We start from the raw sequence: 16,213 nt of genomic DNA on the forward strand, positions 1-16,213 counted from the left end.
TGTTGGCCCTTGGTGGCTAATGCCTCTGGAGGTGCCTAAGTCCCGCCTTTGCTGCCCTGCTGTGGGAACAGGACCAGTGGGAGGAGGGCACCCCACTCACGGGAAATGAGCAACATGTATGTTGCAAACAACACTCAGAACAGAAGAGAAGCGATTGGAAACACCTTCTAAACCATGATTTGTACTATTCTCACAATAGTTCAACCTAATTTTAAAATAGTCTCTATTTGGAGAGTGTGCAGTCATTTTACTACTAGAATATGAGGGCGATTTGCTTTTAACTTCTATCATGCCAAAGTCTGTAGGCAGAGAGCTTTGCATAAAACTCTATTTCTTTAAAGAATTTAATATTTTGCTTTTGAGACAGGGTCTCACTCTGTTGCCTAGGTTGGAGTACAGTGGTGCAAGGATAGCTCAGTGCAACATCAAACCCCTGGGCTCAAGCGATCCTCCTGCCTCAGCCTCCAGAGTAACTAGGACTACAGAGGTGAGTGCCACCACACTCAGCTAATTTTTAAATTCTTTGTAGAGATGGGGCCTTGCTATGTTGCCCAGGCTGGTCTCAAACTCCGGGCTTCAAGTGATCCTCCTGCCTCAGCCTCCCTAAGTGCTGAGATTACAGGCATGAGCCACTACACCTGGCTATTTCTTTACTCTAGAGAACTAAACGCTTGGGTAGCATTTGACTCACTGCTCGTAATCTGTCCCCTAGTCAGGCTTCCTCTATTCCCTGTCACCATTATAAAAAAAATCACCATAGTGCCAGTTCTCACCCCATTATAGTTTTAAAGGATGCTCTGCCATGACCACCACTCAGCTCTGACTGCATCAGTGGCCCTTGATGTGTGAGTCCTAACAGCTTGCGTTGTTAAACAGGCAGAAGAGTTAGAGTCCCTTTCTGGACACAACATTTCTCTCCTTCTGCTGCATTTAATTCTACTGAAGTTTTAGCTAGTACACTAGGACTATTTCTATTACCAACATAAATGCATCATTCTCAAGTAGAGACTTTTAAAACAATCATTCCAGGAGGGGTGGGGGACATTCCCTAATGTGCCGCAGCCTAACCAGGTCCTGGGAGGCTGGTCCTGCACTCCCTGTAGGGGAAGCCGGCTGTCAGGTACCCGAACTCCTCTGCTCCTGGCTGCCTGTGGGCATCCCATCTCTCTGGGCCGGGATCCTGTCTTTGCAATTGGAGACGGTTAAAACACATGTATAAATTTATAAAAAACATTCAGTAGAAGATTTTTTTTCCCGGAAATATGATTTCACAATAAAGCATGAATCTGTTTTATCGCTCTCACAATGGAACAGGACGCGGAGTAAACAAGAAAGTGGAAGCTTTTCCTCCACCGCCAGGGACCATCTTCAAGACACATGGAGTGAAGAAGGCCGACGCGGAGCAGGTGCATCCTACGCCATCCCTTTTTTAAAAACGGAGAGAAGAATCTAAATAGACACATCCATTTCCTTGTGGGTGCATAAAATAACCCTGGAAGGAAGGAGGAAACATTTAATTGCCTTGCCTTCCTGTGAGGAGGGGAACGGGGTGCCTGGGGGGCCATGGGTGGGGGGAGACCTTGCTGTATCTGCATGAATTTTTAAAAATTTTGAACCACAAGAATATATTGTCTATTCAAATAATTAAATAAAAAATTCCAAAATGTATTTTGTAAGCTGAAATTGGAGGACAATGTGACTATTTTAAAGAATCTGGGACTACAGATGGCTGCCCTATCAACCCTAGTTATCTATTTTATTTCTATGTGTTCTTTTGTTGTGAGTCTTCAGAAAAATTCTGACTTACAGTGATAAGTATTTGTAAACAGTTTTCAAAGACAGATTACCTTAAACTCTTGCTTACTTTAAAAATTATTTTAAATTGTAATAAAAGCTAGCATGTATGTGCACATGTGAGGCGCACTGGATTTCAACCCATCGGAGCCACTGTCCTGGTCATTTACTGGAATCTGATACACATTTGAGCATGCATGTTGACTTTTATTACATTTTAAACATATTAGTTACGCCTTTCAAAATAATTTAATTGCTTGGCCGAACACCCAAAGTACCTCTGTCAACAACCAAACACCACACACCAGCTGTTCTCTGAGGTGGCCTTTGGGAAATGGAGGAAAACAAAAGAAGCTCCCAGGCTCAGGTCCTGTAGGGGCAGGAGCTCATCTGGAGGAGACTCCAAGGGGCCCATGAGTGCTCCTGTTTCTCTCTGCAGGGCAGAGCCAGAGGTCTTTCAGCAAACACCTGGTTTGCTCCCGAGGGGAAGTCAGGTTTGCTGTCTGAGATGAAAACGCTGCTGTGCGAGTGGGTGGCTCGGCCCATGGCCATGTCACTTGCTGGTACCTGAACGTGGGTGTCTGCAGGCTTAGCTCCCGTGGAGGGCTGGAAGGGTGGAGGAAGGCATTGCTCCCGGGGAGGCCATGTGCCGCATGCTTGGCAGCCCAGCCGCTGAGCCAGTCTGACCCCAGCTGACACCTGGCCTCCCTGTCCGCTCCGTGTGGGGTTGCAGGAGCTCCCTGGGCCTCCCTACACCTAGCTTTCTTCATCTATAAAACCTAGAAAATACCAGGCACTCCTCTGGTTCACTGTTAAGATTCAACAAATTAATATGAATCGATCCCTTCATACTCTCCCCGGTACATAGAAAACACTTGGTACAAGTGAGTTATTCCTATTACAGAGATAAAACAGAATTACCCTGACGCCCCCAGGCAAGGGACCAAGCAGCTGTGACCTGCCACATTTACAGCCCTGAAATGCCGCTTTCGGTCCTGTCTCTGAAGCCTCACTGCGAGTCAGTGCCACGAAGCAGCGTGATGTTCAAAACTAATGTCAGCAGTAGAGCATGTTTCAGTCAAAGCCCCAGAAAAAAAAAAAAAAAAAAAAAATCAGATGTCACACCAACTGGGTCAACCCAGAGGGCTTAATTAAAGGATCGTTTGCAAAAAAGTAGAGTGGCTGGAGGGTCAGTGGCCCGGCCAGCAAGGCACAATGTAATGCCTTGGGGGCAGTCCTGGCTCCCAGTGCCAAAGAGCTGCACAGAGACAGTCACAGGACCAGAGGGGCTGCAGGGGTGGGGAGGGTGAGTCACAGGACCGGAAGGGGCTGCAGGGGTGGGGAGGTGCACCCTGACAGGGGCTGTGGGCAGAAAGGCCTCAGCCCAACACTTCTCTTCCCACTGTTGTCCTGTGGTGTCTGTCTCACACTAGCAGAACTGCCCAGAAGCCAGAGGCATGGAAGCGGTCCCTAATAGTCAGCCTCCTGGCTTCCTTGCCTCCCGGCCTCCCAGCCTCTGGAGCACAGGGCAGTGAGGAGGGTGGGTTTGCATGGGAAATGGCGCTCCCCGTCCTCGAAGGGAAGTCCCACAGACTGGAGTCTCCTGTCTTAGCCTCCCAAGTAGCTGGGATTACAGGAACGTCCTGGAAGGGAGTCATGGCGGGAACAGGTTCTCACACTGCCCTCCTGGGCTCCTGCCTTCCCCTGACCTGGGAGAATCATTTCAAATCAAGCCTGCGCAGACAACCCTCTGACATGAAGTGGCAAGGCAGTTCCGACCCAACGTTTCCGTCTCGGATGCTGTCAGGAAGTGTTGGTGCTTTTCCCTGTAACTCTTTTTCCAATTTTTTTTTTTGTTTCTGCTTTCGTTTTTATTTTTGCAGGGAGGTTGAGCTATTTGAGAAAGGTAAGGCTGGAGAGTGCTAACCCAGGAGTGGGCAGTGAGGTGTGGCTATCGTCCATTGCTGCGGGGCAGCCGGGGTTTGGGCGCACTGTTAGGAGCACCAGGGAGTGGGCCCCAAGTGCCTACCAGTGCACTTCCTCTCTGTGGGGTCGGTTTCTTGGGGTTGACCGTGTTGGGCTTGCTCTTATTAGAGCAACCTCTGGTGGATGGTGTTCCTCATTCTGTGAATAATACTGTTTTATAGTCTTTATTATTCAACAAAACGGGGAGGCCTTCTCAGCAAGCGTGGTGATGAACAAGGCCTCCCCTCCAGGCTAATGCTCAAACAATACTGATATGCCATGGAGAAGGAGTGGCGTGGTGGGGTGGGGGACAAGCTCTCTCAGTTTTTCTTTTCCTCATCTGGCAACAGCTGGTTAGAAAGGACTCCTACAACCTACAGAAAAGGACATTCCCCAGGGATTGGCCACCCACCACAGCCAGTAAATAGCTTTCCATGGTGTCACCGAGCAGGCTGAATATTTCCACCTTCCTTAGAGATGCTAAGTCAAGGTGTCTGAATATCCACAAAGCAATTCTGGGTTCAACATGATGGCACACCACCATGATGTTCCTTAGCAGTGACACATGCGGCTAGGTGCCAAACACTGCCCTTCCTGCTGGCCGAAGGCGACAACAGGAGACTTCGCTGCTTTTAGTATACCTTTCCCTCTTCCTCTGGTCTTTGCGTTTCTCTACCTTCCCTGTCTTTCTAGTCTCTTTCCATCAGTGGAGACACCGTCTCCCGGGACACTGAGCAACCTGACCAGATGGCTTCGAGGCAGTAACTACGCAGGTGGTGGCGTAAGCTCACAGGCGCATTGCAGAACGCTCGCGCTAGGCAGGCCATTTCCTCTGACTTGCCGAAAGGATCAGTATCATATTTGAAAAAAGGTAGGAGAGCATGTAATCATTTGTAAAATTTAACAGACACCTTCTCCTGTAAAATTAATTTAAGCTAATGACAGAGAGAAACAACTCCTGTTTTATCCTGGTGGAAAAAAATTAAAATTTCCAAGCTCATCAGTTCTTCTAAAAATAAACTCTACTCATGCCAAGCATCTGTCTTAATTCCGTTTCTTTTTTGGTTGACAAATTACACACACAGTGTGAAGATGGGCACAGAAACACCACGTTCTTTTCAACGGTCTCACATGAGTACAGAATGGAGCCTCCTCAGGAAGGCTGGCCCGTGCTCCAGGCCTGCGTGGTCACACCGCATCACTACAGTTAAGAACTGGGTGACACAGAGCTGTATCACTGCAGTAAAGAGCTGGGTGACACATATTTTTGTACAGTTCTAAGGATCTCACTTTATTTTTTATCAGATTCTGTTGCTAAAGCAAACTAAGGTACTTTTAATAACATAACAACAAAAATTTGCTACCGAAAACGGGGAGTAGCTGCGTCTTTACGCATGTGCTTCTTTCTGGGAAAACCCGGCCCCACTGAGCTTGCACGGTCTTCTCTCCTCCTCCTGCATGGGCTTTCAGACAATCGAAGGGAAATTTACAAGTGGAATCGCCAGTGAACAGGCATGTGTATCGGTACCATGTGTTTGAAGAAACAATAGGCCAAGAGAAAGAGCAAAACCAACTGTAAAGCTCATTTCATTTCAGATTCCAGAGTTGCACTCCACATTTTGGTGTAGTTTCTGGTTCTGTCATTGACCCAATTCCTAAATGGCTAAGCTGTGAGCTCCCTGAGCAGGTCTGTGTTCTCACCTTGCCCTGTGTCTGTGGCAGTAAAAACGTCCAATTAAAAAGTCTCAATGAATGAAAAAAGTAACCGCTTCCTGAACAAGGGGACTGCTGCAGAATGAAATGCATTCCAAAGGCACGAAGTGCTCTGTTGAACAATTATATGATAAATCCCGATTTTAAAAATTCAAATTTGAAGTAAAGCTTCTGACTGATATTTTTCTTTTATTTATCTTTAATTAATTAATTAATTTTTTGAGATGGAGTCTCGCTCTGTCACCCAGGCTGGAGTGCAGTGGCACAATCTTGGCTCACTGCAACCTCTGCCTCCCAGGTTCAGATGATTCTCCTGCCTCAGCCTCCCAAGTAGCTGGATTATAGGCCCGTGCCACCATGCCCGGCTAATTTTTATATTTTTAGTAGAGATGGGGCTTCCCATTGGCCAGCTGGTCAAGGGGAGAGCAGGTTCCTGTCCAAGCAGTCAGACCCCAAGTATACACTCTCGACCCCTGTCCAGCAGACCCACTCGTCACGAGGCGGGGAGCCCCAGTGTTCTGTTTCAGCCAGAGGCTCTATGCCTCTCAGAGTACCCAAACCGTGAAGGAATAAGGCAGTGTTCAGAGCGGATGGGGCTGGGCAGTAAGGCTGGGCTTCAGAATAGCTGGAAAGCTCAAGTCATGGGTCTTGAACTCCTGACCTCGTGTGATCCAACCACCTTGGCCTTTCAATGTGCTGGGATTACAGGTGTGAGCCACCGTGCCTGGCCACATATTTTTCTTTTAATCGACACTTAGCCTTTCACTACCAAATATTTATGCTAAATGAAGATGAGGAGCCTCTTCATTGTCTGCTAAAATTGAGTGAGCTCCTGCCATGTGCCCGACTTTCTTGAGGTGCTGGAACTACAGCAAAAGCAAAGCCTTTGTTGCCCTGGAGTGTATGTTCTCACGGGGCTGTGCACACAGGCAGTAAACAACCCAAGCAGGGGGAACGTGCCGTAGGGAAGATGATGCGGGTGAAGGGGGCTGCTGGCTGCCAAAGACGGAGGCGGGGAACTAAAATCAGGGCATCCTGTGGGCTTCGGGTGCATATTTGTGTTCTCTGGTTGGTCCTGAGTTGGAAGCAGGGACAGAACGTAGGAAGCTGTCAGTCATTCATCAAGTCCTGGCCCTGTGGGGCTGACTGTCACAGAAGTTACAGTTCAGCTTCCTGGGCTGTCACTAGAGACAGCAATCTGGCTTCCTGCAAGTCTGACACAGTCACTGGCCTCCCAAGCTGTGTACTGTAGATAAAGGGGCTGGCTGCAGGTGCGGATCAGACTTCTGTTGGGCACCCGGCCTGGCCACCATCTGCTGTGTATCCACTCTCAGCCCCCAGAGCCCACGGAAGGAACCAGCCTTGCAGACACTGGACTCTAGCCCAGTGAGACCGATTGTGGAATTCTGACCTCCAGAGCTGGAAGACAATAAGCTCAGGTTGTTTTAAGCCACTAGATGGGGCGTAATGTGTTGCGTCAACAATAGGAAAGTAGCCCATGTTGAAAGATCGGGCAGAGGTTTGCGGGGGGAGAGTCGAGAATCAAGTTTTGGCTGGTGGGTGGGAGCCAGTGAGACGGGCTCGGGGACATGGCAGTGGGCAGGAGGCGCACGATACATCTTATTGCTGATGACCGTCCTCCGCCGCATGCCTGCTGGGAGGGGCTGAGCATATGAGAAACAAAACCATGAGCCAATCACATTAAGTCTTTCTCTTTTGGGAAACAAACAAACAAACAAAAAAATGCAGCTCGTTGCCAGCACTCATTTAATTTTACATAAACACATTCATTGAGGCCGAAGCAAATATGACTGATTTTCAATGTGAAAATAAAATTTAAAAACTGTTACGGGAGTTATTTCTAAACAGAACTAATATCAGAATCATGTGAATCATCAGAATTGTCTATTTTGGAAAAATTGGATTCATCAAACGAATCTTTGGCCAACAACTGTTTGAGAACGAAGTTAACATCCCCTGTAGGAATGCTACGTTTTCTAGGATTTGACTTTATCAACGATCGATAATGACTATATTCTGTAAATGGAAATGCCACTACTAAAAACAGAATGCTATCAATAGAATGATGTCCTTTGTTTCCAAAGTCAGTATACTAGAGCGGTGCAAAAATAATAATAAAAGCGAGATATTTCGCGGCAAAGTTATCTTGGGATAACGCTGCCGCCGCAAATGCCACTGGTGAGTATTCTTGGGGAAAACGGGCAAAGGGTTAAATCATCCAGAAAGGCAGCTTCCCAATGTGTGTTTCGAGGAAATACAACCGCCCAACCAGTTCCACTGAGGAGTTTCTTTGATTAGAGAATGCCTGTGCAGAGACACAGGCTGGACAGAGCTGCTGTTCCGGCAGGCGATACCATCATTTTTCCATCTTCTTTGAGTCTCCTCTTAGTCATGCAATCTGTTACCAAAGCTACCCAGTCTCCCTCCTTGTCCATCTAAATGTTGCTTTCTTTCTTTTCTCTTTTCTATTTTATGTAACTGCTCCTAGTCCCAGCCTCTGTGCCTGTGAACGCTCCTTTCTCTGTGTTTCCGCTGTGGCTGTGAAGGCATCTTACAGCCTGTCTGTAGTTCTCGAGATGGTTAATGTTGCTCCTCCACATAGCTCACCTCTCAACTGCTGTTTCTCTTTGCTTCAAATTTTCACGATTTCTATAAAAAATGCATTTTGATCCCTAAAGACAGGACTGGCCTTGACCTCTCCAGGTTTGGCCACAGTGGTTTGACACAGCAGCACAGCCACCTCTCTTCCCCAGGAGGGGTGCAGCTAACGCCCCATGTGATACTGGGCATGGTGGAGCCATCCACTGCTTTCTCAATGGCTTAGAATTCTTTGCAGGACCTGGCACTGGATCCTCTGGAGTCAGCTTGAACGCAAGCTCCCTGGAGCCCTCTTCTTCTCCAGCCCCGTGCAGCTCACTGCAGCGCCCAGCTTTAGACCATGGGCTCTTTCAAGATGTAGCTGCTGCAACAAGCCCAGGCGCTGGCCCTGAGGAGGAGCGGGCTGTGATCCACAGGAGCCGGGGCTAGTGCTGCCAGTGACCTCGGAGCACAGACTGCAAACAAAGGTCTACATGAACGCAGATCATCCTGAACGCTGTGCGGAAGGAAGCTGGAGCCGCTGCTGGGGGCCGGGGCCCTGGCTAGGGGCCACGCAGCTGAGTGCTGGAGGAACCAGGTGCGCTGTGCCCTCGGAGGTGAAGCTGGAGGAAGCGGCCCGGCTGCCGCTCAGCGCTTACACAGCTGAACCGTGGCCCACTTGGTGGCAGCAGGACCTTCCACCGGGGTACACGCAGACTCGTGAGACCAGGAGACTCAGGTGCGATTTTACATAGAGCTCCGCTTGTACCTGGCACACCTTCCCCTTACAGCCTAGGGACCTTGGCTGTTTATCAAACAATGGATTTTTCTTGCAGGTCCGGTGACTTGACTTTCCAGCTATTCTGAAGCCCAGCCTTACTGCCCAGCCCCATCTGCTCTGAACGCTGCCTCATTCCTTCGTGGTTTGGGTACTCTGAGAGGCATAGAGCATCTGGCTGAAACGGGACACTGGCGCTCCCCGCCTCATGAGGAGTGGGTCTGCCCGACAGGGGTCGAGAGTGTGCACTCGGGGTCTGACTGCTTGGACAGGAACCTGCTCTCCCACTGACCGGCTGTGACTTCTCGTATATGTGTTGAACCGTTCTGAGTTTCTGTTCCCTCATGGGGATAATGAAAATAATTACACCGTGGGGTGCTGTGAGGATTAAGTGACTGCACACATACAGAGCACTTACAGCAGTGCTTAGCATGTACTGAGTGTGAAGTATTTACTCTCATCATTCTCGTAACTCTTGTCACCATTCTATCTAACGCCTGGTCTCAGAAACTTCAGTTCTCAGGCAGTTTCCTCTTCATAGATGTACCGAGGGTGTTTTGCAAAAGAGGGTCAAGGTGGCAAAATCGACACTCGAGTGATGTAGTTTTATGCCTATTATGACATCTATAATAAATAAAAACTTGAGTCACTAGTAGAGATGGCCAAGAGCTCTCTCAAGGTACCTGTATTAAGCTATGAGAAGGGGAGATACTAGTGACACAAGCTAACATTTCTGTAGTGAATTAGCTCTGATATGTGTAGACGGTTGACCCTTGAACATGGGGGTTAGAGGTACCGACCCCCTCAAGAAGTTGAAAATCCACACATAACTTTTGACTTCCCCAAAACCTAACTACTAATAGCCTACTGTTGACTTAAATAAAGCTTTACTGATAACATAAACGGTCCATTATCACATATTTTGTACATTATATGTATTATATTCTGTATTCTTAATACAAATTCTGTAATAATATGATCTAGAGGAAAGAAAATGTTACTAAGCAAATCATAAGGAAAATATGTTTAGTATATGGTTCTGTATTCATGGATATAGTGAGTTTATGCCGTCTGTTCACAAGATGGATCGTCTGTCTGAAAAGGGGGGACTCACAGCTGCAGACCTCAACCTGGGGTACGTATCATACAATTCAATTTATTTATTTATTTTTTGGTCATGTCATGACTTTTCTCTTCTTTTTGGGAGCATACACAGCGTCCCTAGTGGCATGGCACTTCTTAGGGGTTCTACGATGTTATTCAAGGTTTATGGTACTGCACTAAACAGGGTGAAAAATACATGAGAACCATGAGATACCATTTTTTAAGGCTATTCCCAATTCCCTGGAAAGACAGACTGCTCACACGGAGATGATGAGTGCCACAGGACATTTAAAGCGGATCCTTCCAACACCTGAGCTCACTACAGCAGTAATGGAAGGCCGCTGTGAAATTCTTACATTAGTGCCGTATTCACCACAGTTAATTTGATGCAGCTATGATTTAATGCTGAATCTATGTTTGTTTACATTTATCTCAACTGCAAATGGCACCATGTATGGTCTATGCTTGAGCACACACATTTTGATAAATTTTAAGTTTTTATAATAAATCTGTGTAAATTTTATAGTAGCAAATGATTAAAAATAGACTAGCATTTATGTATATTTTATGCATCCTGACATACCATTTTCTTAATGTTTTAAATATTTCTAGGCTATGTGGTTTGTCTGTGAGTTTCTTCAAATTGTAACAAATCTCCAAAAAATTTTCCAATATATTTACTGAAAAAAATCTGCATATGTGGATCCTCACAATTCAACCTCGTGTTGTTCAAGGGCCAACTGCATATATTTACATATTCCTATATATTCCCCCAATATAATGCCAGGAATCTTTCCATTTATACAAATCAGCACTATCTAGAATATGTACCTAATTCCATTAAGCAACAAAGACCTAAGAATAAAATAAATAATTTCCTCTCTCAATTCTTATAAAGTGAACACAGCATCTTTGATGGAATAGGAATATTATTTTTCCTTTCAAATACACCTCCCCTCTTCCTTTTAATCCTCCTGGATCATGATTACCTCCAACACTTAATAGTTACTTCTATTTGAATCTTATTTTAAATGCAGGGCGCCCTAATGCGTGGAGAGCTATGTAGCCATCTGCCATGGTATTTTGAAGCCCTGGACAACTGCATTGCCCACCACTAGTCTCCCTGGATTGGTTATAAAAACAAAGGCGTACTTTAGTTTTACATCAGATTACTTAGCTATTTTGTCCCAATAAAATGGTTCGTAGTTATTAGAAAGTAGGGCACATCTGTTCATCTACAATGTGTCTGATAAAAGGAAGAGGAAGCGCTGAGGGAACATAATCGCTTTTCTCATTCAACCATCAGAGCACTGGCTGGGGGCACTGGCAGAATGCGCTGCATCAAGTCCAGCCTGAAACGGTGCTGTGCGTGTGAGAAGGAAGAGGGTCAGTGTCTTCCCGCCCGAGGCGGGGCTGCCCCAGTGAAAGATCTTGGACATTCTATTGTTGTTTGCCAAAGTCGAGAGGGAGGAACAAGCCTGGGAATCCAGGTTGTCATTCAGCCTACGTTAATTGAGCCCCTGCTCTAAGCTGGGCACTGTGTTGGAGGTTGTGACAGCTCGAATCGGTACTAAAATTAGGACTAATTCAAGCTATCACTTCCCACAACCTTTAGCACAGTACCCAGCCTACAGCAGGGACTCAAGTGAAAAATGCAGCTGAAAATAAATGCAAATCGAACAATCTTGTTGTTTGATTACTCGGGTAAACTGGTTTAAGTAGAACCTTAAATGTAGTTTACATGTTTCAGGGTAACTCTGGTAGCAAAATTAGAAACCTGCAAAAATGCAGAAGTAACTTAAAGCAAAATATAATGATATTCTAAGAATGTGAGAACTACCATGACTCCATATTCACTCTGAACCTCCTTACCTGACCTTCACAGAGGTGAAGAGATGGCCCCACTCTCCTCTTAGAAGGGTCTGCACTTTAAGTCATGGCCCAGTCACAGTGGGATGGGGTGGGGTGGGGGCTGCCCTGCAGCACGTGGGGAACACTGAGCTGTTGGGCAATCATCATCCTGTTGCTAAAGGACTCATCAGAAACTCAAGGAAGAACAAAAACTCCATCCCCATCTCCAAAATATCAGCCTCCTGGCCTTTATCTACATGAGACTCGCCCTCACCCACAAGGATGCTGAGGCTGGGCTTCTCAACCTTTCGTTGGGGCAGCAGGTTGTAGGGGCTGTCCTGTGCACTGCAGGATGCCAACCAGCTTCCCTGACCCGTATTCACCAATGCCAGGAGCCCCTGCCCCAGCCGTAAAAACCAGAAAGTCCCTAGACATTGCCAGTGTCCCCTGGGGGCCACAGTCACCCCAAATGAGTATGACTGCCCTGGGCAGAATCCATCAATTCTGGTCAATCTCCTCATTGTTTAGTAAAGATTGCTGCACTCCTCTTTCTGTCATTACTCGGTGGGGACGTTTCTGGGTCATCCATGCCATTGAATGGGAGGATGCCCCGTCTGGCTCTGACAGGACTGCTTCTGAAGCAGACCCCATTTTTATCCATGAGCCAGGGGTAGGTGGGCTTGTATACGGCTCAAGCGGCAACTAGGAGTGGTAAAGCTGGATTCTAGTGACAATCTCAGCTGGACATCTGCTGAGCTGAGATCCAACTCACATATCAGACAACCAGCTGCCACATGCTTAGTTCTGGGTCATGTTAGAAGTCACTGAACTTTGCTGTTTCTTAGTCCGTCCGTCAATCGGTGGGAATGATGCTTCTCAAGAACAAGTCAGTGGATACAGACAAAGGCCAAAAGTATTTCAACTACATTCCACCTGGAAATGCTGAAAACAAAACCGCACAGTGCTCTGCACTGGGTCAAAGCAGTTTTGGTGACAAGCGGGTCCATTCTAAATAACAAGCTCGCTGCACAGAAATGCCAGCTTGTTCATCTTGGGAGGAAATCTAAACAACCATGGCTACCTACAGATAAATGAACTTATTGTCACCGCTCCCTTGGCCAGCTGAAATGTGCTTCTGAAATGGCTCTGGTCACAGGAGCCTTCTGGACCATGAGCCACATCTCTCTGAAAAGTCCTGGGCCCTTCATGGGGCTGCACCTTCCCGTGCTTGGTTAATTTATGCATCTTCCAGACCACACATTATGACCCACTGTAGTCTCAGAAGGGACAAGGGAAATCCCTGCCATGTCCGCTGGCCAAATTTGTCCAGGGAACTTCAAGGTTTGTGAAAGAGAAACAGGAAGACCAGGCTCTTTCTTCTACTATCGGCCAGAGCCACAGTGCCTGGCTTCTCTCCTCGAGAGCTGTTGCTGAAATTCCACAGTTTGACCTTAACAAGATCTTTGAGGACTGAGGGACTGAGTTACAAGCCATGTCACAAAGCTGAATTCAGACAGCGACTATATAAGAGCTGGATATGGGAATATTAGAAAACACACCATTGCCCCATCACTGGGGTATTTACTTGCAGAGGCACGAAACAGGGGCTGATCTCCCTCACAGTAGCAGGCTGTTGCTAGAAGGGCACCGTGGCTGCTGGGCTGACCAAACCATAGGCTCGTTTCTTTGAGCTCACTGGGAAGCAGTGATTGTTTCTGGGATTGCTGTCACCCGATAAACAATCTAAAGAAATTCTGTGAACAATGACCCAGGCAGAAAAAAATTCCAAGGAGTCCATGTAGGCTTACAAAGCATATGTGAAATATGTTTCAAAATACAAGTGAAATTCTCGTCTAAGGCAGAATAGAGGTCTACTCTTCACCACTGGAACATCGGGACACAGGAACAGCACCTGGATATGCAAATGGTAGGTGCCCATCTAAGTTCTCCTTTAAAAACCTCTCCCAATGAGATGGAGGAGCAGGACAAACCCGTCTCAACAGTCCCAATCCTAGAAACGCATGAAGCCTACGCGCCCCAGGCTGCAGAGGCAACACTTCATAACAAAACCTGGTTTTCTCCTGCTCTTCACACCACGGTGGACATTCTACCATGACAGTAATGCTCTCTGCAGTCTCCACCCAATTACAGTTCCAGGAACTGTAAATCATGATCTATTTCCTTCCTTTCACCTTTCCTGGATGTGTTCAAGACTCTGGGCAGACTAAACACAGAGATGCTATCAGAGCAAACCACAAATTGATTGTTTCTCCATATTTAAACTTTCTTTTTTATTTGAGAAATTCAAGATAAATTTGTCAATAATCCATAAATTCTTGACCCAAACAAAATCAAGGGACCTGAGATATTTTTCGGCTGGCGTCGTTTGTGACAGCAAAGCGTTTTCCTAGTGCAAGAAACACGGTAGACATTCCCAGTGAATATGCTTGAGGATCCCAGGCCATGCTTGAGGATCTACCCTTTCGAAATACCTGTTTTCACAAAATTTCAGTGGAGCTCTGGGTAAATGAGGATGGGATTGGGTCATTTCAACGTTGTCATTATTTTGAAGAATCTTTTCAGCGTATAGAAGAATCACGGTTGATGAAAATTACTCTTTTTACACTACTTGCTGGCTGGGCAGATGTTCTTTGAAGGGCAAGTGTAGCACCGTGTGCTACAGACGTGACTGGGTAAGCAGGGCAGGTCCCAGTCATGATGGCAGCACAGGCTGGGACCTCGCTCTGCGACAGCCTGGGTTTCAGCTCCACTGGAAAGGGGCGGAGTTTCAAGTGTCTCTTGCTGTCTTTTAGAAAGCATGTACAATGTATCCTTTTTTTTTTTTTTTTAACATAAATTTGATTCTGATTTTAGCAGGAAGCTTTATCTTTAATCTACATTTTACTAACCAAAAATCTATAGAAACTGGTATTCTGGATTGCCATATCAAATATTTAAACAGCAACAATTATAGAAGCTAAAGTTACTATGTAGAGATTGCCAAATTGGGTTATAAAGAATTGTTTCTCTATACTGTTCTTGATGGTTGGGAGTAAAACCATTAACTCTCTGCCAGAGTTTGTTGTGAATAATACAAGCTTTATTTATTTCTTTAAAGTATTTTCTTCCTTTCTCCCTCTTTTCTTTCTTTGCCAAATTCTATACCTCTTCCCCAACTCTATTTTCTCAAAAGATTGGGGCCCCAAAACTTTTCTCTTGGTGTATGTCATATACGAAGCTACAAGAGGTGCTCAGTCCCTACGTGGTGGATATGACTGAAAATATTCCTGATTTGCAAAACTACCATTTAATGGGTGACCGCATATCAAAGCAAACTGAATTCCATCATATCAGAGCTTGGAAAATGGCAAATAGAGAGAATGCTCACTTAGGCTCAGGTGTCCCTGCTGGAGTCACTGCACAGCTGAGCACACGAGCACATATGCTGTGCTCCTATGCTCCATGCTCCCATGCGCTGCACTCACACAGGGCCCTGCTGTGCTCCGTGCTCCCGCGTACCATACGTGCTCCCACGCACTATATTCACACAGGGCCCTGCTATGCTCCATGCTCCCACGTACCACACGTGCTCCCATGCGCTGCACTCACACAGGGCCCTGGGCACTCAACAGCCTGTCTTACCTTCACAGCGTACTCAGTGTCAGTGGCTTTATGCACACATCGCTTGCACACTGAGTAGGAGCCCACCCCGATGTCCTCCTTGATCTCGTAGCCATCGGTGAAGTGGATGTTGTTCCCGTGTAACTGCTGCAGAGGGACCGAGAGAAGAAGAGCTGTTGGAACCCTCACATGAGGGGATGAGGCAGCTACACGCACACAGAATGTGGGGCGAAGAGAGGCGCCGACTGTGAACCGGAGTGTCTGGAGCCCGGGAGCTCAAGGGTCCCCCTGCCCAAGGCTGCAGAGTTACTTAGTGATGTTCTCGACCTAAATCTCAACTTCTCTGATTCCTTGGGCTATGACTCTTAACTTTTAGACACCAGGCCATTCCGTGTCCACTGGCTGGTATGTTTCTCACAAAGATCTGAGAGCAGGAGAATCTGAAAGTGAAAAGGAAGTGCTGGCAACTACTGGGTGTGTGGCTCCAATGCCTGTGTGCAGAGCAAGGCTCTGGATGGAAACATCTCATTGGAAATCTGACTCCATGGTGTCCAAGTCACTACCTGCTCTGACCTGCATACAGCAGCCGCACCCACCCGCTCTGAACTGAGACAGAAAGCCACCCATGGCAGCCTGCTCTGTCACAATGTCCACTTTCCACACCTGTATTTCTCCAAAGGCCACAGGGAAGGAAATAGGACGGAAATCCAATGCCATCCAACTTACCCGGACTTAATTCTTAAATAAGTTTAATCATAATTAGAATTAAGTTTAATTAAGTTTAATCCC

At 46.7% G+C, this 16,213-nt stretch overlaps 1 protein-coding gene across 5 annotated transcripts in view; it reads right to left on the minus strand.

The window, feature by feature from the left end:
* The window catches only part of RPS6KA2 (ribosomal protein S6 kinase A2), a 440,283-nt gene that overhangs the window by 20,210 nt on the left and 403,860 nt on the right, over positions 1 to 16,213 (minus strand). For all 5 annotated transcript variants that reach the window (XM_023223586.2, XM_023223589.2, XM_023223591.2 and 2 more), the window contains one exon: positions 15,446 to 15,571. In XM_023223586.2, coding sequence (XP_023079354.1) covers positions 15,446 to 15,571 — 126 coding nt within the window. The remainder of the gene's footprint in view (positions 1 to 15,445; positions 15,572 to 16,213) is intronic.

Source organism: Piliocolobus tephrosceles, chromosome 5 (genome assembly GCF_002776525.5).
Source record: "Piliocolobus tephrosceles isolate RC106 chromosome 5, ASM277652v3, whole genome shotgun sequence".
Classification (NCBI taxonomy): domain Eukaryota; kingdom Metazoa; phylum Chordata; class Mammalia; order Primates; family Cercopithecidae; genus Piliocolobus; species Piliocolobus tephrosceles.